Here is a 21404-nt window from a genome sequence, read left to right as displayed (position 1 = left end):
AGCATCATAAATTGCACCCCTATGCAATTTATTGCTCACCTAGGCCATGTTGCAAGGTGTGTGCCCTTGGTCTTCTTGTGTTGTGCAATGCATCACTTGGGTTTGTGACATGGCTTAACCACCTCCTATGGATTATATAAGTCTAGTGGTTGTGTCGAGCATTAATAGGTCGATCTTTTGGTGCAACGACAACCACACTTGTAACAAGTGGTATCAGATCTTGGTCATAGGTTCAAACCCCTTGCTTGCACTGGGGGGGGGATTGTTGCAAGGTGTGTGCCCTTGGTCTCCTTGTGTTGTGCAACACATCGCTTGGGTTTGTGACATGGCTTAACCGCCTATTGTGGATTATATAAGTCTAGTGGTTGTATCAAGCATTAATAGGTCGATCTTTTGGTGCAACGACAACCACACTTGTAACATGCCCTATTCTAGCATGTATGGCCTCCTACATCCGATCCCATTCATCTCGTCTCAGTTCCACACATCGTTCCAACTTCTCCTTTCTATTTTATATTGCAGGTCCCAATTTGAGGCCACATTGGAGGGAGCAAGGTGCCTAGGGTGAACCGCTCCCGGGAGTGGGCTAATTAGGGTGCCCTGCTCCCCAATGTTTGGCCCCAAATTCAAACCACATAATGGTCAACATGGTTAAGTGGGAAATATTTTCTTGTGTTGGCCTACTCTGAGTTTTTCACCTCAAAATACTAGGGAGAGGTATATAAGCAAGGTATCCTCCCTTTTTTGGGGTAATCATGAACTAAGCACAGGAGGAGAACCATAGGCAATTCAATTCAAGTATTCAAGGAATTTCATCACACTATATTCTTCATTGTGGCAACCTTCAACAACCTTCATGCAAGCATGTCTTTTGTATTGTCCTTCTAGGTCTTTTGTGAAGCCATGCTATTGCATCAATATTTGTGATCGCCTTCAAAGAAACATTTGAATCATCAAGGTATAAGACATTATCATTCTCATATCTAGCCTCTGCTATATATCAACACTCTTTCCCTTCAAGTACATTTCAATTCAATTTCATGGTAAATTCCAAAACTGGGGTTTGAATTAGGAAAACCCCTTTCTACCCAACATTTTCTCTCTTTTTAGTGTGCAAGAATAGGTGATACACCCACATAAACAAGTACATAACAAGTAGGTGGAGATCTACAGTCTGTAATTCGAGAGCTAAAACTATTGGGATAGACTGAGCAGATTGCCTTAGTCCCGAGAGAAGGTCAAGTTGGGTGCCTTACTCCCTCCACTTTTGCCTCAAATTCAGATTGTGGGTTAGTTATAGTCTACTCTACTAGATCTTTTGTCAAAATTGATTTGCTAGTTCACTATCTCCCTATGCACATAGAAAGGTCATCTTGTCACCTTATTTTACATCCTTCTTCCTTAATTGCAAATTTTCAAGTACCCCCACAAGGGACTATTGAATTCACCTTATGCCTGAGAACATCTTGGGCCAAGTGGATTATTCACCTCTCAAAGTGATTAAAGCATAAATAGGCCTAAGCTTCCTAATTTGCCCATACAAGCTAGTGAACCTTATTTCCCCCCATCACATTTTGGTGAACCCAACATGTCCTATACTTCCATCTTCTTATTTTCAAATATTATTTGAGGTATTTCATAATGGAACTCACTAAATCTAATTGGTTTTCTATTTTGCATGTGGTTACATTGCTTCTTAGTTACATTTTTCAAAATCCTATGTTAGATAATGGTTTCTTTCAATTCATGTTGCTTCTTTTCATTCATATTATTGTTGTGATGTAGGAGCATCCCTGGTTCTTGGTAATCTTGCATCAACCAAAAACATTAACCCTAAGATTAGTAAGCCCTTTGATAGTGAGCCTTATCTAGGTAGTGAGCCCTCTAATAGTGAGCTGTGTAGTGAACACTATTGTAATATTTTGTAACCAGTTATAATATATCGAGACATCTTTGCAGTTTATCCCTTAGGGATTTCCACACAAAAATATTGGTGTCAATTGTTATGTGTTGGTTTCATAGTTTCCTTTCTTTTTACTGTATTTAATTATGTTATGTGGATGGTTATTTAAAGGTTTTAATTCATTTAAGGGAATATTGATTCACCCCCCTTTTCAGTATCCTGAATGTTCAACAATTGGTGTAAGAGCCTTGTCTTTTGAATGAGCCTAACAACTTGAAGGAGGTCTTGGAGGTTGAACATATGGCACCCAGATCTGTCTTGGAATAAATCCTAGGAGAATGTCAACTTGATAAAAATGGAGAACTTATGGTAGCTCTTGAAGATCTTGAAAATACAGAAAATGAGAATAGAGATCCGAAAGAAAACATCAATGAAGAAAATGAATGCATTAGGAAGTTGAGGGAACAAATGAAGAAATTTAAACAAAGACATAAGGTTTTTAATGAAGAATTAAAATAAGCAAATGATATGATTGTGAATCTGAAGACCCAAATTGAAGAGGAGAAAAAGACTAAGGATTGTCTAAATGGCATAACTGAAGGGAAAACAAAGTAGTGCAAGAAACTAAAACAAGTAATAACCCTAAGATCAGATCCAGAGAAAACAAAGAACCGGGAAGACAAATCTAGAATGAGTGTTGCAAAGCTTGATGAGATGTTAGCTATACAAAAGACTCTGAAAGAGAAGATTGGATTAGGATTTGAAATTGGTGAATGCTCACATCAGAAAACTAAAGACAAAATCAAATCTAATTCAGTTGAGAAGAAAGAACATGTTCAGCCTGCTAAAGAAAAGCAAGTCCGGAATCAAAAAGAAAAACCCCCAGTCAAGAAGCCTAATAGTCAAACGTACTTTTCTTTTAATGGTAATTTTTCCCCATGCAATAGATTTGGACACAAAGACATAGAATGTAGAAACAGGATGAATCAATATGCTAGATTATTTTCCAGATAGTGTTTTGCTTGCAAAAAGTTTGGTCATAAAGATAGTCAGTGCATAAGTCAAATTATGGTCTTCACAACTATGGAGGAATTAGTTCCTTCAATGGTCACTATTATGTATGCAATGGTTTTGGTCATAAGACTAATCTATGCAGATCTAGACCGAGAAAAGGAAATATACGACAAAGGAATGCTAAGTGTTACAATTGCAATAAGTTTGGACACCTTGTGAAATTTTGTAGAAACAAACGTGTGAAGAAGGATAATCCAGTGAAAAGAAATGAATCTATGAAGAAGATCAATGTGGAAGAAGTAAAAAATGAGATGAAAAATATTTGGAAGAAGAAAGAAGATGCAACTGCACCTAGCTCCGATGTAGAAAGATCCTCCAAAAATTAGGTTGAAGAGCTTCGGCTCAGGGGGAGCTCAAATGAAGATCATTATTCCCTGCCGAAAAATATGATATTGTTATCACAACATGAAGATATAACATGTAGAGTGATGGAATTTACCTTTTGGTGAAGATTGTGATAAGAAACACTGTAGTGCGATGATTTGAGGTACATTGGATGATGACTATGATAGACAAACTTATTAGTAGATTTTTCATGAAACATTTATTGTGTGCATTGGAAAGTTGGATGAACTCTTAAAAGGAATTTTTCTAAGGACCATTTCATTCATTTGAAGCCTAAGGAGATAAATAAATCAAGGAAAACAAGTGTGAAACTTTCTAGTGAAGTGCAACTTGTGGTACTCATGTGCCCTAGTTTTCTAAACCCTAGCTTTTGCAACTAAATTTATTTTCAATGACAGCACCAAATATTGTTGATGTTAATGCTAAGTCATGTCCCAAGTTTAAACGACACCCTAACAAGTCAACTGAGGATGATCTGATGGGTGCATTGTTGACCATTCCATATGGAGTTTTACCAACTGAGGATGTTACAACATTTATACATGTTAAAATGAAAGAATACAACCATGGAAACCTCACTGCTATATAGAAAAAATAATTAATTGATGACGACCATGAATTGAAGCCCGAGTATAAAACCCTAGCAGAAAAGATGTATGTCTAGAACATATTTTCCTTTTTCTACTATGATGAGAAATGGGTGTGTATGGTAATCAACATATTTCATGATGAATTTGTGTAGTTAGGACAACCTTGTAGAATAACTAAGGAAGTGATTGAACAAGTTACTAGATTATGCTCTATTGGATCAGTTTCGATAATGGAGGTAGTGAAGAATAATATTGTTGCTAACTTAACTAGTGCTACCCCAGATGGAAGAGCTATGTTAGTTAGTACAATTACTTTGTGTTAGGATTTAGGCAGATCCAAAGAAAATACAAATTAACAATTATATGTAGATACAAACACAAAAGATGAAGAAAATTGCACAACACAGATAACACAGAGATTTAACGTGGTCCACCCAAAATGGGCTACATCCACATAACATAGCTATCCAATCTTTTCTTATTATCTAGTAAATCAATACAACACGATTACAATGTCTTTGTTGGTATATGTGCAGAGTGTGATGACATGATGATATTTTATGTTATCATTGATGTCAATATGCTGAAGTATGAACTAGTATATTGAAGTAAGCAAACTGGCAAGAGAAACAGTATGATGATGTGAACCGGTATATGTGAAAAAGTGAAGCAATTTGTTGGTTCAAGTGAAGTGGTATGTTGGAATGTGAACTAGTATATGGAAAGTTTTGTATCGGGGTTTCATTTGGTATGACTACCGGTTGGTAGTCTCAGCTTCAGGGTTTCCGGTTGATGCATTTCAAGTTTGTGTGATTTGATCGACGACATCCTGTGATGGGTTAGCATTAAAATGGAGATCAGACCATGTTGCCACATCAACCTTGTGCACGTGAAGGATTTCCTTGAGGATCTTGCATGAAGAAGATTGATCCTATCTACCTCAGGAATGTGCGAAGTCTCAGTAAACGGTGGAGAGCGTGTGATGGGTTATCAGCTTCCAGAAGCGGGAAAGAAAGAACGATGGAGAACATCTTGAGATCTATTCAAGACTGTTTTATTCAATGCAATGTGTTTGAATGGTCAGGATTGGACCGACTGTATTGATAACCTAAATGTTTAGGGTTTAGGGTTTATGCTACTGACCTATTTGTTTCCTATAAGGTCAATGATGATTTGCATTGTGAAGTTGTTGGCAAATGTTATGTGTGTATCCAAGTGAAGAGATACTTGATTCTTGCCAGACCGGAGAAGTGTGTTGATACTTGCAGAGTGTGATTGCAAAAGCAAAGGAACTAAAGTGGATCTGCCTTGGCATTGAGTGTTGTTATCAGATCAGTGTATTACCTATTGACTTCTAACTATTTTAGTAGTTGGAAAATCCCTTAACCGGGTAGCTTTAATAAGCTTTGTGTAAATCCTTTAGCAGGGTGACTCAAATCAATGAGTTCTTCAAATCCTCTTGCGAGGTAACCTTTAACAGGGTTCTAACCTTTAACCGGGTATTTAGCCATCCCTTAACCGGGTGATCCCTAGCAGGATCGATTCCTAGCAGAACCTATTGTAAAGTCCTTAACTGGACTAGGCTCCTAACAAAGTGGACTTCAGAAGAGTTCAAAGAATAACTTGTGGGTATTCATCCCCACTGTGGTTTTTCCCAGTTGGGTTTCCACGTGAAAAATCAGTGTGTCATGTGTGATGCCTTTTCATGTGATGATTAGTGTTTTTTGTTAAGCGGTAATGCATGCTGATCCAGTGGTCTTTATATTTCTGATGTATTACTTGTTTATGCATATGGGTGAAGTGGAAATGAGAGATTAGGTTTTGAGAAGATCTAAGTGTTACCTGTTTATGTGTTTCAAAGTCTCACCGTGTTTTACCGGTAGTGCCCTGTTTTAGATCAGTGATAATGTTTACTAGTTTGTGCAGTCTTTACAGTCAAAGTGGTTTAGAGAATTTTTTTTCTATACTGATTCACCCCCCCTCTCAGTATTTGCTGAGTACTTACTGTTCATCATTATTCATCAATTGGTATCAGAGCATCCTCCAGGTCCTCTGTGTTGTAAGCTTAACCACTTGAGGAAAAGATCCTATTCTCATTATGAAGAGGGAGGAATGTCCTAAGTTCAACAAAGATAACTTTAAGATATGGAAGGACATAATGAAGATATACATTAAAAGCATGGGTGCTCAACACTGGAGCTATGTTGAGAATACTTATGTTGTCCCTACCGGTACTCTCACTGATGATCAAAGAAGAGAAATTCAGGAGAATGAGCAAGTAATGGAAGCTCTTATCAGCAGCCTATATGATGTTGAGTTTATAGATGTTCAGGAAAAAGACAATCCCAAAGATGTATGGGATACTCTGGAGTCTATCTATGGTGGTGATGAGCATGTGAAGCAAGCTAAGGAAGAAAGCCTTAGAGGAAAGTTTGAAGGCATGCAGATGGTTGAAGGAGAGACCATTCAACTATATGGGATAAGGATTAAAATTGTTGTTGGAGACATCAAGAGTGCAGGAGGTACAATGGATGATTCCACCATTGTTAGCAAAGTTTTGAGAACCTTATTACCGGTCTATGCAATAAGGGTTGCCGCTATTCAGGAGTTGAGATCTATTGACAAGACAAAGGTGTCCCTAGATTCTATCATTACTAAGTTGACTGCATATGAGCTAAATAGTTATGATGGCAGTGTTCAGAAGACTTATTTAGCCTTTAAAGCATATGTTGCACTATCTAGAAAGGGTAAAGAAGCTAGTACCACCTGTGAACCTAGACAAAGCAGAGACGTGGATGATGAGGAGATCTTGATGGAATTTGAAGCTCTTCTGGCCAAGAGACTTCCTAAGGGAACTAACAAATACAGAGGTAAGCTCCCTTTGAAATGCTTTTCTTGCAATAGGATAGGACACATTGTTGTAAACTGTCCTAATGGTGATAATAAGGACAAACCGAAGAGGTTCAAAAAGTTTAAAGGAGGAAATAGGAGAAACTGTCTTGTTGCATTTGATGAAGGTGTCACTGATGATGAATCAGAAGATGAAGAAAGTGAAGACATAGTATTTGTAGCTGTCAAGGAAGATGTGTCAGACAAGAAGGCTCTTGTCTCCTGCTTTGATAATACTAATGAATGGATTATTGACAGTGGTTGTTCTCACCACATGACTGGTGACCAGAAAAAGTTTTTGTCTCTGGAAGAGTATGACGGAGGTGTAGTCCAATTTGGTAATGATACACCTTGTATGGTAAAAGGAAAAGGGTCCATCTCTCTAAATGGAAAAAGTAGTGCTGATAATGTGTATTGGGTAGAAGGTCTCAGGCATAACCTTCTGAGTGTTGCTCACCTGAATGATAATGGACTCACTTTGGAATTCAAAGATGGAGTGTAAAAAATAAAAGCAAAGAGTGGTGAACTAATGGCCACCAGTATGCAGACCAAAGGTAACTTATTTTAGTTGAATGCAAATATCAGTCAATGTCTAATGGCTAAGTTTGATGACAGTTGGATATGGCATAGGAGACTTTGCCATGTAAATTTTGATAATATTGTGAAGGCCAGTAAGATCAAGGTAGTTAGAGGATTGCCTATGCTGAACAAACTGGAGAATCCTCTGTGCAGAGAATGTCAACTGGGGAAAATGTCTTCCTCAACCTTTAAAGGTAAATCTTTCACAACAGAAAATTTACTTGATCTTGTGCATACTGATTTGTGTGGTCCTATGAAAACTAGGAGTGTTCAAGGAGATAGGTACTTTATGATTCTTATTGACGATTACTCAAGAATGACGTGGGTCACATTCTTGAAAGACAAGTCTGAAGCTTTTGGAAAGTTCAAAGCCTTCAGAGCACTAGTTGAAAAGGAAAGTGGTAAGAGGATCAAATGCCTTAGAACCGATCAAGGAGGTGAGTTCACCTCTAAAGAATTCAATAAATACTGTGAAGAGAATGGCATCAAGAGGCAACTGTCTGCCCCCTAGACTCCACAACATAATGGCCTAGCAGAAAGGAACAACCGGACTGTAGTTGAAGCAACCAGAACGATGCTGATTCAAGGGAAGGCTGCTCCCACTTTTTGGAGAGAAGCGGTGAGCACTGCAGTCTACACTATGAACCGGGTACTCATCAAGAAAGGTAAGGATAAAACACCTTATGAGTATTGGACTGGTAAGACTCCTGTAGTAAGCTACTTTAGAGTGTTTGGTAGCAAGTATTATATCAAGAGGAGTGAACACCAGAGCAAGTTTGATGCAAAATGTGATGAGGGAATATTCCTAGGGTATTCCACGAAGAGCAAAGCTCTCAAGTGTTTTAATAATAGGACTCAGATAATTGTTGAAAGTATCAATGTTAGAGTTGATGAAACCTCTGAGAAGCCTGAGGAAACCGATAGTGAGCAAGTGGTAGATGAACTAGTTGTAACCTTCTAGGAACCGGTTGCAAAATAGCCTAGTACCAATAACAGTGCTCCTACACCGGTAGATGTTGATGCTAATGAAGATGAGGATGAAGAGGAAAAGCAAGAGGAAATAGCTAAGATCATTCCTAGGTATGTAAAGCTAAATCATGATCCAAAGCAGATCATACGAGATAAGGATGCAAGAATTATTACAAGAAGAAAGGTCAGAGAAAATTCTTGCATGATCTCTGAATTTGAGCCTAAAACATTTAAAGAGGCACATAAAGATGAAGACTGGATCAAGGCTATGGAAGAGGAACTTGACCAGATAGAAAAGAATGGTACATGGTCTATGGTACCCAGACCTGAGCACAAAAATGTTATTGGCACCAAATGGGTTTTTAGAAACAAGTTGAATGAAGATGGCACAGTGGTAAGAAACAAAGCCAGATTGGTATGTAAGGGATATGCTCAAGAAGAAGGAGAAGACTACGGAGAAACCTTTTCTCTAGTAGCTATATTGGAAGGAGTTCGAATGCTTCTTGCATATGTAGCCTTCAAGGGATTCAAAGTGTATCAGATGGATGTAAAATCTGCATTCCTGAATGGAATAATTGAAGAGGAAGTGTATATAGAACAACTAGATGGGTTTTACCTATCAAAAGACAGTGATATGGTGTGTAGGCTACATAAAGCCTTGTATGGATTGAAGCAGGCACCTAGAGCATGGTATGAGCGTTTACACTCCCATATTGTGAAGATTGGATTTGAAAGAACAAGTGAAGATAGCAATATCTATCTGAAGTCAGAAGGAGATCAAATTTTGATTTGTGAAGTATTTGTTGATGACATAATTTTTGGTGGAGATGACAAGATGAGTCATGATTTTGCAGATGAGATGAAGAAGGAATTTGAGATGTCACTAATCAGAGAGATTAAGTTCTTCATTGGACTACAAATATAGCAAATGAAAGACGATATCTTTATCACTCAGTCCAAGTATGTCAAAGAGGTGTTGAAGACCTTTGGCATGGAAGATAGCAAACCGGTTGGTACATCGATGGTGACCGGTTGTAAATTGTCAAAAGAAGATGACTTGGTGTTGGTGAATGAGAAGGAATACCGATCAATGATTGGTAAGTTGCACTATGTAGTACACAACAGGCTAGACATTGCACATGCAGTGGGCATTGCTGTAGGTTTCTAGAAAAGTCCAAGAGAATCCCACTTGGTAGCAGTCAAGTGGATTCTTAGATATCTGAAGGGAACTGTAGACTATGAATTGTGGTATCCATACAGTAGTGGTTTCAACCTCAAAGTGTTTACAGATGCCGATTGGGCTAGTAATGTGGACGACCGAAAGAGCACAACCGATGGTGCATTCTTTCTTGGTGGTAGACTAGTCTCATGGATGAGTAAGAAGCAGAGTTGTATCTCTCAGTCTACAACAGAAGTAGAATATGTAGCAGCATTTATGAACTATACTCAGACAATTTGGATGAAGCATGTACTAAGTGGTTTCAAAGTCCCTGTATCTGAACCGGTGAGCATATTTTATGATAACAAAAGTGCAATTGATATTTCCAAGAATCCAGTATTGCATGCTAGAACCAAGCACTTCGAGCTCAAGTATCATTTCTTGAGGGAGAAAGTTCAGAACAAAGAGGTTGTATTGGAACATGTTTCCAGTAAGGGCAGTTAGCAAACATATTCACCAAGCCTCTATCGAAGGCTACATTTACCTATTTAAGAGGTGAATTAGGGGTGCTGCCCCTTCAAGAGGTGAACTAAAGGTATGTGCTCCACATCAGTCAGGTATTGCATTGTCAAACCTTTTCAGGATTGGTGTGTTGAAGGATGCTACTCCTCAGGGGGAGCAACATAGTGGAACATGGATGTGTGTGCCTCCACTTTGGCATTTTCATCAAAGGGGGAGAAGATGTGAAGCAAAGAAGATATCTACAGTATTAAGGAGAAGATGTGAAGCGGATAGATATCTTTGTATATTGCCATCAATGCCAAAGGGGGAGATTGTTGGCATATGTGCAGAGTGTGATGACATGATGATATTGTATGTTGTCATTGATGTAAATATGCTGAAGTATGAACCAGTATATTGAAGTAAGCAAATTGGCAAGAGAACCGGTATGATGATGTGAATCGGTATATGTGAAAAAGTGAAGTAGTTTGTTGGTTCAAGTGAAGCGGTATGTTGGAATGTGAACCGGTATATGGAAAGTTTTGTATCGGGGTTTCATTTGGTATGACTACCGGTTGGTAGTCTTAGCTTCAGGGTTTCCGATTGATGCATTTCAAGTCTGTGTGATTTGACCGACGACATTCGATGATGGGTTAGCATTGAAATGGAGATCAGATCGTGTTGCCACGTCAACCTTGTGCATATGAAGGATTTCCTTGAGGATCTTGCATGAAGAAGATTGATCCTATCTACCTCGAGAATGTGTGAAGTTTCAGTAAACGGTGGAGAGCACGTGATGAGTTATCAGCTTCCAAAAGTGACAAAGAAAGAATGATGGAGAACGTCTTGAGATCTGTTCAAGACTGCTTTATTCAATGCAATGTGTTTGAACAGTCAGGATTGGACCGACTGTATTGATAACCTAAATGTTTAGGGTTTAGGGTTTATGCTACCGACCTATTTGTTTCCTATAAGGTCGATGATGATTTGCATTGTGAAGTTGTTGGCAAATGTTATGTGTATATCCAAGTGAAGAGATACTTAATTCTTGCCAGACTAGAGAAGTGTGTTGATACCTGCAGAGTGTGATTGCAGAAGCAAAGGAACTAAAGTGGATCTGCCTTGGCATTGAGTGCTATTATTAGATCAGTGTATTACCTATTGACTTCTAACCATTTTAGCAGTTGGAAAATCCCTTAACCGGGTAGCTTTAATAGGCTTTGTGTAAATCCTTTAACATGGTGACTCAAATCAATGAGTTCTTCAAATCCTCTTGTGAGGTAACCTTTAACAGGGTTCTAACCTTTAACTAGGTATTTAGCCATCCCTTAACTGGGTGATCCCTAGCAGGATTGGTTCCTAGAAGAACCTATTGTAAAGTCCTTAACTGGACTAGGCTCCTAACAGAGTGGACTTTAGAAGAGTTCAAAAAATAACTTGTTGGTATTCATCCCCATCGTGGTTTTTCCTAGTTGGGTTTCCATGTGAAAAATCAGTGTGTCATGTGTGATGCTTTTTCATGTGATGATTAGTGTTTTATGTTAAGTGGTAATGCATGTTGATCCAATCGTCTTTATATTTCTGATGTATTACTTGTTTATGCATATGGGTGAAGTGGAAAGGAGAGATTAGGTTTTGTGAAGATCTAAGTGTTACCAGTTTATGTGTTTCAGAGTCTCACCGTGTTTTACCGGTAGTGCCCTGTTCTAGATCGGTGACACTGTTTACTAGTTTGTGCAATCTTTACAGTCAAAGTGGTTTAGAGAAATTTTTGTCTATACTGATTCACCCCCCCTCTCAGTATCTGCTGAGTACTTACTGTTCATCATTATTCATCAGTCTTATGCATTCCAACCACTTTTAACATGTAATTTTAGGGTAACATACAAATTTGGCTAACAAAGAATAACCCTAACCCTAAAGGAACATTCATGTAGTATTTTCCTCATACTCGTACACATATTCTTGTACACGTAGAAGAAATTTTTGCATGAAATGCAGTAGCAACACTCTTAGAAATGTCAAACCTAGGTGTATCCTTTTCTACCAAAAACAAACAATCGCCTTCTTCATAATCTGATTCATCATTTGAAATGCCAACATCAACCTTAACATAATAAGCTTTCTTATTGAACTTTCCTTTTTTTCCCTAAGCTTTTGTCTTTTTCCCTTTTTTGGACATCTAGTAGCTATATGACCAATATTTCCACATCTAAAACATTTAAAGGGTAACATACCTTTGTACTTGCCGATGCCTTTCTTCAATTTCCTCACAAAGCTTTCGTCCATCTCATCTAGGCTATCGTCATCATATGGACCATCTTCAAATGCTTTGAATGTTGTCTTTGATTTGTCTTTGTCCTTTCCAAACTTTCTCACTTCAAATGCAGTCACTGTACCAAATAGTTGCTCTCTAGTGAACTTCTTCGGATCATAGGTTTCTTCAATAGCTGAGATCTTATCACTGTAACTCACCAGTAGAGTCATCAAGATTTTGTCAAATACATCATCATTCAAAGTGCCTTAGAGTTCTCTGATTTCATTCACTGCACTGTTAATCTTCTCAATATAGCTTACTATATCTTCTCCTTCTTCATCTTCAAGTTTTCATACCTTTTCTTAGTTGTCAACCTCTTTGTCATCTTAACTCTCTCATTTCCTTCATAGATATATTTTAGCTTTTGCCAAACCTCATAAGCAGTATTAAAGGAAATAACTTTTGTCAATTTAGTTTTTGATAATGCACTAAAGATAGCATACCTTGCCTTTTCATTTTATTCATAGGATTGAATCTCATCCGGAGTTGTAAGATTATTTTCCGGTTGTACATATTTAGTCTCCACCGCCTTCCAATTGTTGTAACCCAAAGAAACCAAATAACCTCTCATCTTAACTTTTCAAAAACTATAATTAGATCCTTCAAAGATAGGAATCAATAACGTGTGTGTCATCGGATCAAGATCTACCTCAAGTGGTTAATCTCTATATCAAGGAACCAAAGCTTTGATACCAATTGTTGAATATATAGGCAACTGAGAGGGGTGGGGGTGAATCAACTAACACTTAATATATTCTTTAAACTTTATTTACAGATCTAGAACAATTAGCAGAATTAATCAAAATAAATAAAACATCATAGCATGTGCACATAGTAAACCATACACAATGAACACCAGGATTTATGTGGAAAACCTAAGAAGGGACAAACAATAGAGAATACTAATTCTCAATATGAAAACACCAGTTAAGGTGACATCGGTTAAGGTGACTTTTACAAAGGATGGCTCACTGCAGGAGGACTCACTACCCAAAAAGGCTCACTGTAAGAGGTCTCACTACCCAGAAAGGCTAACTGCTAAAGAAGGAAAGATAGAAAAGAAATTCCACCATTGAGACACAATCTACACTACTGGAACTACTCCCGGTATCTATCCACAACACACTTCACAAAAACAATTAGATTATTTCAATCTTGCATATCTTCTACACAATTAGCCATTACAAAAAATGCCACACTAACTCCTCCATATCATAAACATACATATATTGTCTCCAGAAAAACATAATCTTCCAAGTTGGCCAAGACAAAGATGTAAAATAGGTCACTACTAAACATTCTGGTGGTGGGAAAGAATGAGAAGTAGACCACATCATAATGTTCCTCATCGAACATATCAACACGTTACATATATTACTAATGTCAAACCTAAAACAGAAGCAATATTATACATCCTTGACTTTTAGATCAACACCTTGACTTCTAGATCAAGCTAGACCTAAAATAGCACTAAGTAACATCAACAACACATTTTACGAAAAGCCAAATCTTCCAGGAAATCACCAAATGACCATCAACATCACATATGTACCAAACTTCCACTATTGCTCAATATACATTCTTGAACCTAACTGGACCACATGATTTGACATCAATGACAACATGTAACATAATGCTAAGAAATTAAGCTCAGGCCAATGCTACATGGGCTTGCGGCTCATGCCTGGAACTTGTCAAAATAACAAAATAGGCTTTGGCAATATTCAAGGCTTGAAACAATTGTCGATTTATGTCCTAATTTTAAAGAGCTTGAATCATAATGAATGCCTCCAAACAAAATGAGTCGATCAAATGTGAAGTGCTTGATATCAACAACACAATACAATTATTAGCCAGATCCAAGAATAAAGAGTGTTAGTTGAACAAATGCACCAAAGGACATGGTGTTGAACACTACCGGATGCTAAGAGGGGGGGTGAATCAATGCATACTAGAACTTGATTAGATTAAGTCATTCATTCTATTGTCGTTAGAATATCATACATGAAAGTAAATAATTGAAATAGAAAGTACAATCACACAAGAACACAAGGATTTTACGTGGAAAAGCCAAACTATGAAAAACCACAATGATAATCATGCTCACAATATATGTATGAATATGCTTACAAAGTTTTAGGCCACAAGCCAGGGAGCTCACTACTCCGAACTTGCAAGCTAAGGCGCACAACCTTAGAGAAAGATACAAAAGACTTGTACAATTGAATATCACTTCTTTAGGGCAAGATACAAAACATTTGTCCAAATACAATAAATTTAATAGATTGAACTAAAAAAGAATAACATCTACTAAATGCAAATAATAGTTCATGGTTTAATACTAATCTCAACTAGCCTTCATTGCTGCACTGTACCAATCTAAACCTTTGTATTACTGCACATTTTTTTTTGCATGTCATACATAATCTTAGACTCACATCATACATAATTTACTCAAATATTTGTTTCTTTATATACCAATTGGATCTTCAGTATCTTCTATTAGGTCATCTTATAAAAGATGTAGCTTGTATATGCACTTTCAACTCTAAAATGATCTATAAAACAAATCAAAAGGAAAAATAAACATATGACAATTTACACCATGTAGAAACACCTTCCAAATATCTCCAAAAAGGTTCTACACTGACCACATGCGACTTCTCATCGAAAACACATGTCAGCTTCTCAAGTTAAAACGATTTACTCATACCAATCCATTTTACCCAAAATTTTAATCCAAAAAAAAAAAAAGACTTAGAGACCATCACAAAAGAAATATAAAGTGTCAGGAAACATAAATTAATGATCCACAACATCTTTTTAGTACTAGCAAGTTGAGGAATGCAACACATTCCTCTACAACATCTTGTAGCTACATTATCCTTGAACATGGGCACAAATAACTTAGAACATATGTCCATCTAAAAATTAGAATATGGAGAGATTTATCCTCCATAATCATTCCTCTCCAATCCATACATCCATCTGATACATGTTTGATGTTGGATATTAGAGTTGTTGGAATGTGTTGTTGTCATTGATGTCAACATATTCGTGTGTTGCAGAGAGTTGGTTTGGTTGCAAATGTGCTGATGCGGATTAATGGGTTCTGAGATACTTATCTCTAGTTGATTCAATATGAGTTTAAGTGTTATGGAAGGTAATTTGATCAAGTTATGTGATCTAGTGTGATGATTGGTTTTTCTATTGGTTTTGTATTGCAGAGTTGTGATTTCTAGATTGTATTGCTTCGGAATTGATTCTTTATGTTGTGCGGATTTTGGAGAGTGTTTGGGACGTTCATGTGTGTCCTCAATTTGGATAGTTCATGATTTGGAACTTCACAAGTGTATCTTTTAGTTTGTTGTTGGTGTTCTTGAGCTCTGGTGATGAAATAATAAAGATTCTTGTTATCTGAGTTGTTGTGGATCTATTCACGTTGATTTTTTACGTTCTTTGATTGTTTTCTATGTGTTTTGGTGGTTTGCGTTGATCATGATGCACATTATTGATTTTATTGGTCCAGTGGTATTTCCATGTTACACAACTTTCTGGCTAACCCAATGGTTATTACGTGTTGCAGATGATCTTGATGAGATATTTGGTGGTGTTGTGTGTTCAATGATTTGATTTGGGTCCATGCTATGTCCTTGCCAACATTGTATTGGTCCACATATGGATTCATGCATCATGTGATGTAATTTTGTAATTAGGTCTTGTGCTGAGCTGACCTTGAGGTTAAGGTTGATGATTTGTATAAATACGCATTGTAATCATGTAAGATGCATGTCTATAGTTGTGTCTATGATCTATAAGAGTACTATATGTGCGAACAAGAAAAATGATCTTTTGGTAGTGGACATGAGCAGAGAAGTGTTGTTGTGCAAACAGTGTGCTTAACTGGAACTGTGATCAGGCATTTGGAGATGTTGTTCTTTCAGTTCATGTAATCTAGATTATTGTCTGATCTTTGTAAGATAGTTAGCCTTCCCAGGGTTTTAGCCGTTTGTTTTTTTGAGCAGTGAGCTCCAAGTAGTGTATCTGAATGCATGTGCATTTCCCATTGTAATATTTACATATACTACTATAGAGTATCATCATATTGTGGGTAGGTTCCCACTATGGTTTTTCCCTTAATTGGGTTTTCCACATCAAAAATCTATGTGTACTGTTGATGTGGTGTTTATCTTTGCTATTGCTATTCTTGATCAGATTTGAAGTAGAGGTTAATTTGATTAAGTTTGGTGAAAACTGATTCATCCCCCCCTCTCAATTTTCCTGCATTGTTTTTGCCAACAATTGGTATTAGAGCTAGATCCTTTGGAAGGAGCTTGACCACTTGAAGAGATATGGGATGACAACTGTTGTTTTCAAGAATGAGAGTCTAAGATTTGATGGAACTAATTTTAATACCCTAAAATTGGTCATCTAAACCATGGGCCCCTAATATCGACAAAATCACCAAGGTCCTAACCAAAGGCAATTAAATCAATCTTGAGCACATTATTAATTCTTCAATCATCAAATATTACATGGCAAATCAATTACTCAATATTAATTAAATATTTATTTAATTAATTAAATCATTCCAAGAAAATCATTTTGATCAATTATCCTATTTAATTTATTAAATATCTTAGCATATTTAATTAATTAATAAATTTTCCATTTAATCATAAAAAATGAATTAATTTAGTACAAAAGAGGAATCAATACACAAAGAAAGAGTTAAATTGAAAATAAAATAAAAGAATTGAATTAAGAGAAATCAACTTGAGATATTATTTCATTCTCTAAAATTGGAACTCAAAGTTTTTGAGAAAAAGAAGTTCAGTTGCATTGAAAGGACTTTTTTCTTGAATAAATCAAATAATCACATGTAATTACCTATTTTTATCACAAGTGCATGGAATGAATTAATTCTATCACCAATGCAAATTGAACTTATAATCAAAATGCATTTCAATTTAAACTATAATTGAAATCTATCTCAAGGTTAACTGAATCTGATTTCTCAATTATTTCAATTAATCCTTGTAGACACCCAAAATTGTCCAGTCTAATTAAATAAATATTTATTTAATTATCTAAGCTTAATTCTTCTATTAATTAAATAAATCTTTATTTATTTAATTAATTCATTTATCCTCTTCTAGCCTTATTTCTCATTTAAATAAATATATTTATTTATTTAAATTATCCTTTTCCTAAATTAAATAAATATCTTATTTATTTAATTGATCTCACTCCTTCTATTAATTAAATAAATCTTTATTTATTTAATTAATTCATTAACCTTTTCTACCCATGACACATGTCATTCATCTCTTAATTCATACACTACCTACCCCTTTCATTATTTTATTATTTTCTATACCTACCCTCTAATCATAACCGACCATTTATCTTTTACACCTCTCAATCTTATCCCTCCATTTCTTATAGTGTCTTCTATATAAGAAGATGCTTCCTTCATTATCAACCCTAATCAATCAATCTATGCACCCCCTGTTGACTACTTGACTACACTACGCTTTTGAACATAGGCGATCCTACTTGCAACCACATTCCATTCTTTGTTGAGCTCTTGTGCACATAAAATCTGAGAGAAAATATATCAAGCAATATCAATGGAGATAGGAAGAATGGAGATCCAAACCCTATTGGACATGTGATAGTATAATCTTTGTGATTTCATTTGATTTGCATTGTCTTAGGTAATCTTCATATGTTATGATGGATTTTTGTTGTTGTAAGGCTAGGGTTTTGTGGTTGAATCTATTTAGTCTTTCAACATTGTTATTATCCATTTTCACCATATACATTTTGGAACACCCTATGGGACATGTATTTTTGTTAGATATGTGTTTTTTACAGATTTTTCTAACCCTATATTGTTGTTTTGTAAAACAATTTGGAGAATAACCTTGTGCAGCTAGGGTTTTGGACACAAAATCAAGATCTTGGAGAGATTTGATCATATCTCACAAACGGCTAGGCAATTTTGTACCAAATTTTTTTTGCGGGTTGAAGAAAGAATCAGAAGCTCTCAATACAAAATTCAGAATTTTTGGAGCACATTTTCATTTTCTATGAATTTTTTATGATTTTTCATAAAAAATTAATTTTGAGAGCAAATGAGAGAATTTTTTGGATTTTCTTATATTTTTGGAAATCTCTCATAATTATACATAGGATCTGTTCTTTGTGATTTTAATTTTGATGCAAAATATTTCCCTAAAAATTGAATTTTTAAAAATTAAGGTTTTTATTTTTATTTTGATCAGATCTCACAAACGGCTTCGATTTTTGATATCAAATTTTTTGTAAAGGTCAGGAAACGTATTATAAGGATTTAGTAAAACTTTCAGATTTTTGGAATCATTTTGTCAATTTATATGAATTTTTTATGATTTTTCATAAAAAATTAATTTTGAGAGAAAATTAGCAAATTTTTTGGATTTTCTTACATTTTTGGAAATCTCTCAGAATTATACACAGGATCTATTTTTTGTGATTTTAAATTTGATGCAAAATCATTCCTCAAAAATCAAATCTTTGAAAATTAGGGTTTTGCATTATTTTACTCGTATCTCACAAACTGCTTGGATTTGTTGCAGAAATTTTTTTATGTAGGTTTGGAAGACCATCAGGACTCTCCAATAAAAATTTCAGATTTTTTAGATTGATTTTGCATTTTATATGAATTTTTTATGATTTTTCATAAAAAATTAATTTTTGGATCAAATTAGCAAATTTTTTGGATTTTCTTACATTTTTGGAAATCTCTTGAAATTTTACAGGTGGTCTTTTTTTTATGATGAATCAGATCTTTGAATTGGTCAACAAAACGCATTGTTGAAGGCCCCTATTTCACAAAGTCTTTTGGATCTAAAATTTACCTAACTTGTGTGCTTGCAGGAAGGGGTGATCATTTGAAACAATCCAAACTACTAATAAATCTTTGTTGCAGGTCCTTGGCAAGGGTTTTTGGATTTTTATTCTGTGCCTTGTTTTCATAGACTAGCAAACACTTCAATTGGTGCACTAAAATTGAATCATTGTCTTTTGTGTCTTGAGCAATAGGCTCTTTTTGTTTAATCTTTAGAGGGCCTATCTTTCTGTGTGGTCATTAGGACTACTAGTGAGAAGAGAATGACCCAAGTGGTAGTGAGGAAAACCCACCTCTTCTGAACCACTATAAACAACTGTATTCATGGTGAAAACTATGGATAACGTGTGCTGATTAGTTCATACCGACACTATGTCTCCCCATAAACCCGTTTGATCAAATTTATTTGATTAGTTGTAGGGCGTAACCCCTACCGACTGGGAGCCTTCTGTATTTACAGAGCTGAAAGTGCCACATGTATGGCCACATGAGCGGATGCCCTTACTAGCACCTTTTTGTTTTAGAAGCCAAAATCCTTCTAGTTGTTGAGGCAGGAGGTCGGACCTCTGGTAGCGGCCCACACACATACGGTTCTTAGTAGAGATACAAAGTTCACCACGAGGAGTTTTTGTGGGGACTGATGCTTGGCTGACCCTAGAAGTGAGTGCCAAGGGTGGAGCCAGTGAGGTCAAGCATCTAAGTATCTGCTCTGAATAGCGTAGCCTCAAGGGTAAAACCTCATGTGGGATCAACAACTATTGTCTTGGCCAGCCATAAAAATTGTGCTTGACTTATTTTAAACATTCAAAACATTCAAGACCAAACAACAAAACATTGTGTCTTTTGTGTCTTCAAGTGTATGCAAAACATTTTTTACATCAAACAACACACTTTTCTTGGAGTCATTTTGAGTCTAAACACTTGCAAACATTGAGTCCTCATCAACATTGTGTCCTCTTGTCACGAAAAACAGCCAAACATTTAGATTTGGTCACAACCAACAACTTCACAAATTGGAAAAATTTTACAGTCCAACAAACAAGAGCAATTAGTTTCAGAATTCTTGAGCTTCCTAGGTTGTTTCTCTAGGTTTTCATCTAGCATTCAACTTGTCTTTGGGTCTCACAAAGTCCATCATTGCTTTACATCTTGCATTAAATTTACATTTGTCTAAACTTGAGTCAAAAGGTCACTTGCTTGTCCTCATCATACTTTGTCAACACACTACATACAACAACATTTTGCTAAGTGGTCCCTCATCAAGGTCTATCACCTTTGGGTCTCATTTGGTCTTACTTAGAGTCAAGGTCAACTTACCTCATCAAGAGAAACTATCATCTTTTTGGAAGTCACACCTACTCTACTACATACATACTTGGTCTTACACTTTGGACATTGCAAGTACACCTCAAATTCATTTACATTCCATCCAACTCTTGGTCTTCCATACTTTTTTCATTTTCATCTAGTCTCACACATCTCGATCAATACCTAGTTCATGGTTGAAACCCGTTCCCAAAAATCTAGGAGAGAAACTAAAGAGGCTCAAGAGTCCGCAAACATGAGTTCTTATGAGTATGACAATGATATCTTTTTCAATTCTGATCATACTACATTACCTGACATGGATGCCTATAGAAACATTGCAAATGTTGAGAACATGGACAGTACAAACAACAATGATACACACAATGATGATATGGACAACTTTTCAGTACATTCAGTAGATGTGGAAGAATCCATTTTGGATCCCCGTTTCAATCGATTGGTTGAGGAAATAATGAGGAGGGATAGACAATACTTCTTACAAATGATGGCACAAAGTGGAGCCAAGATACCTCATGATTTTGACATGTCTCGAATAATGGAAAATCGACCTTTGCAACAACCTCACTCCAACATGGATCAAAGGAGGCCTAATAGTGGAGGCAATAGAAGACCACATCTTGTGCCTAAATCACCATCATCTTTGTTTCAAAAACCAGAGGTCCCACATACACATGGTCAAGCATATGATACTCACCTTTGCAGACCATTATGGAAGTCTTATGCAGAGAAATATGCTCAATCACATATCAATGCTAAGGATCAACCACCAAAGTAATTGGATATTCAAAGGCATGCTCAAAATTTGGACACAAGGAAACCCCGCGTCAAATTTGGGGGCAACACATTAGAACATG

General features: G+C 36.2%; 1 protein-coding gene across 1 annotated transcript in view; it reads left to right on the top strand.

The window, feature by feature from the left end:
• Positions 1–2593: 2593 nt before the first annotated feature.
• The window catches only part of LOC131875911 (uncharacterized), a 47387-nt gene continuing 28576 nt past the window's right edge, over positions 2594–21404 (top strand). Inside the window, exon 1 of the mRNA XM_059220632.1 lies at positions 2594–2828. Within this exon, the coding sequence (XP_059076615.1) occupies positions 2594–2828 (235 nt within the window). The remainder of the gene's footprint in view (positions 2829–21404) is intronic.

This window comes from Cryptomeria japonica, chromosome 5 (assembly GCF_030272615.1).
Source record: "Cryptomeria japonica chromosome 5, Sugi_1.0, whole genome shotgun sequence".
In the NCBI taxonomy this organism is placed as follows: Eukaryota; Viridiplantae; Streptophyta; class Pinopsida; order Cupressales; family Cupressaceae; genus Cryptomeria; species Cryptomeria japonica.
This window is presented reverse-complemented; position numbering and strand designations above follow the sequence as displayed.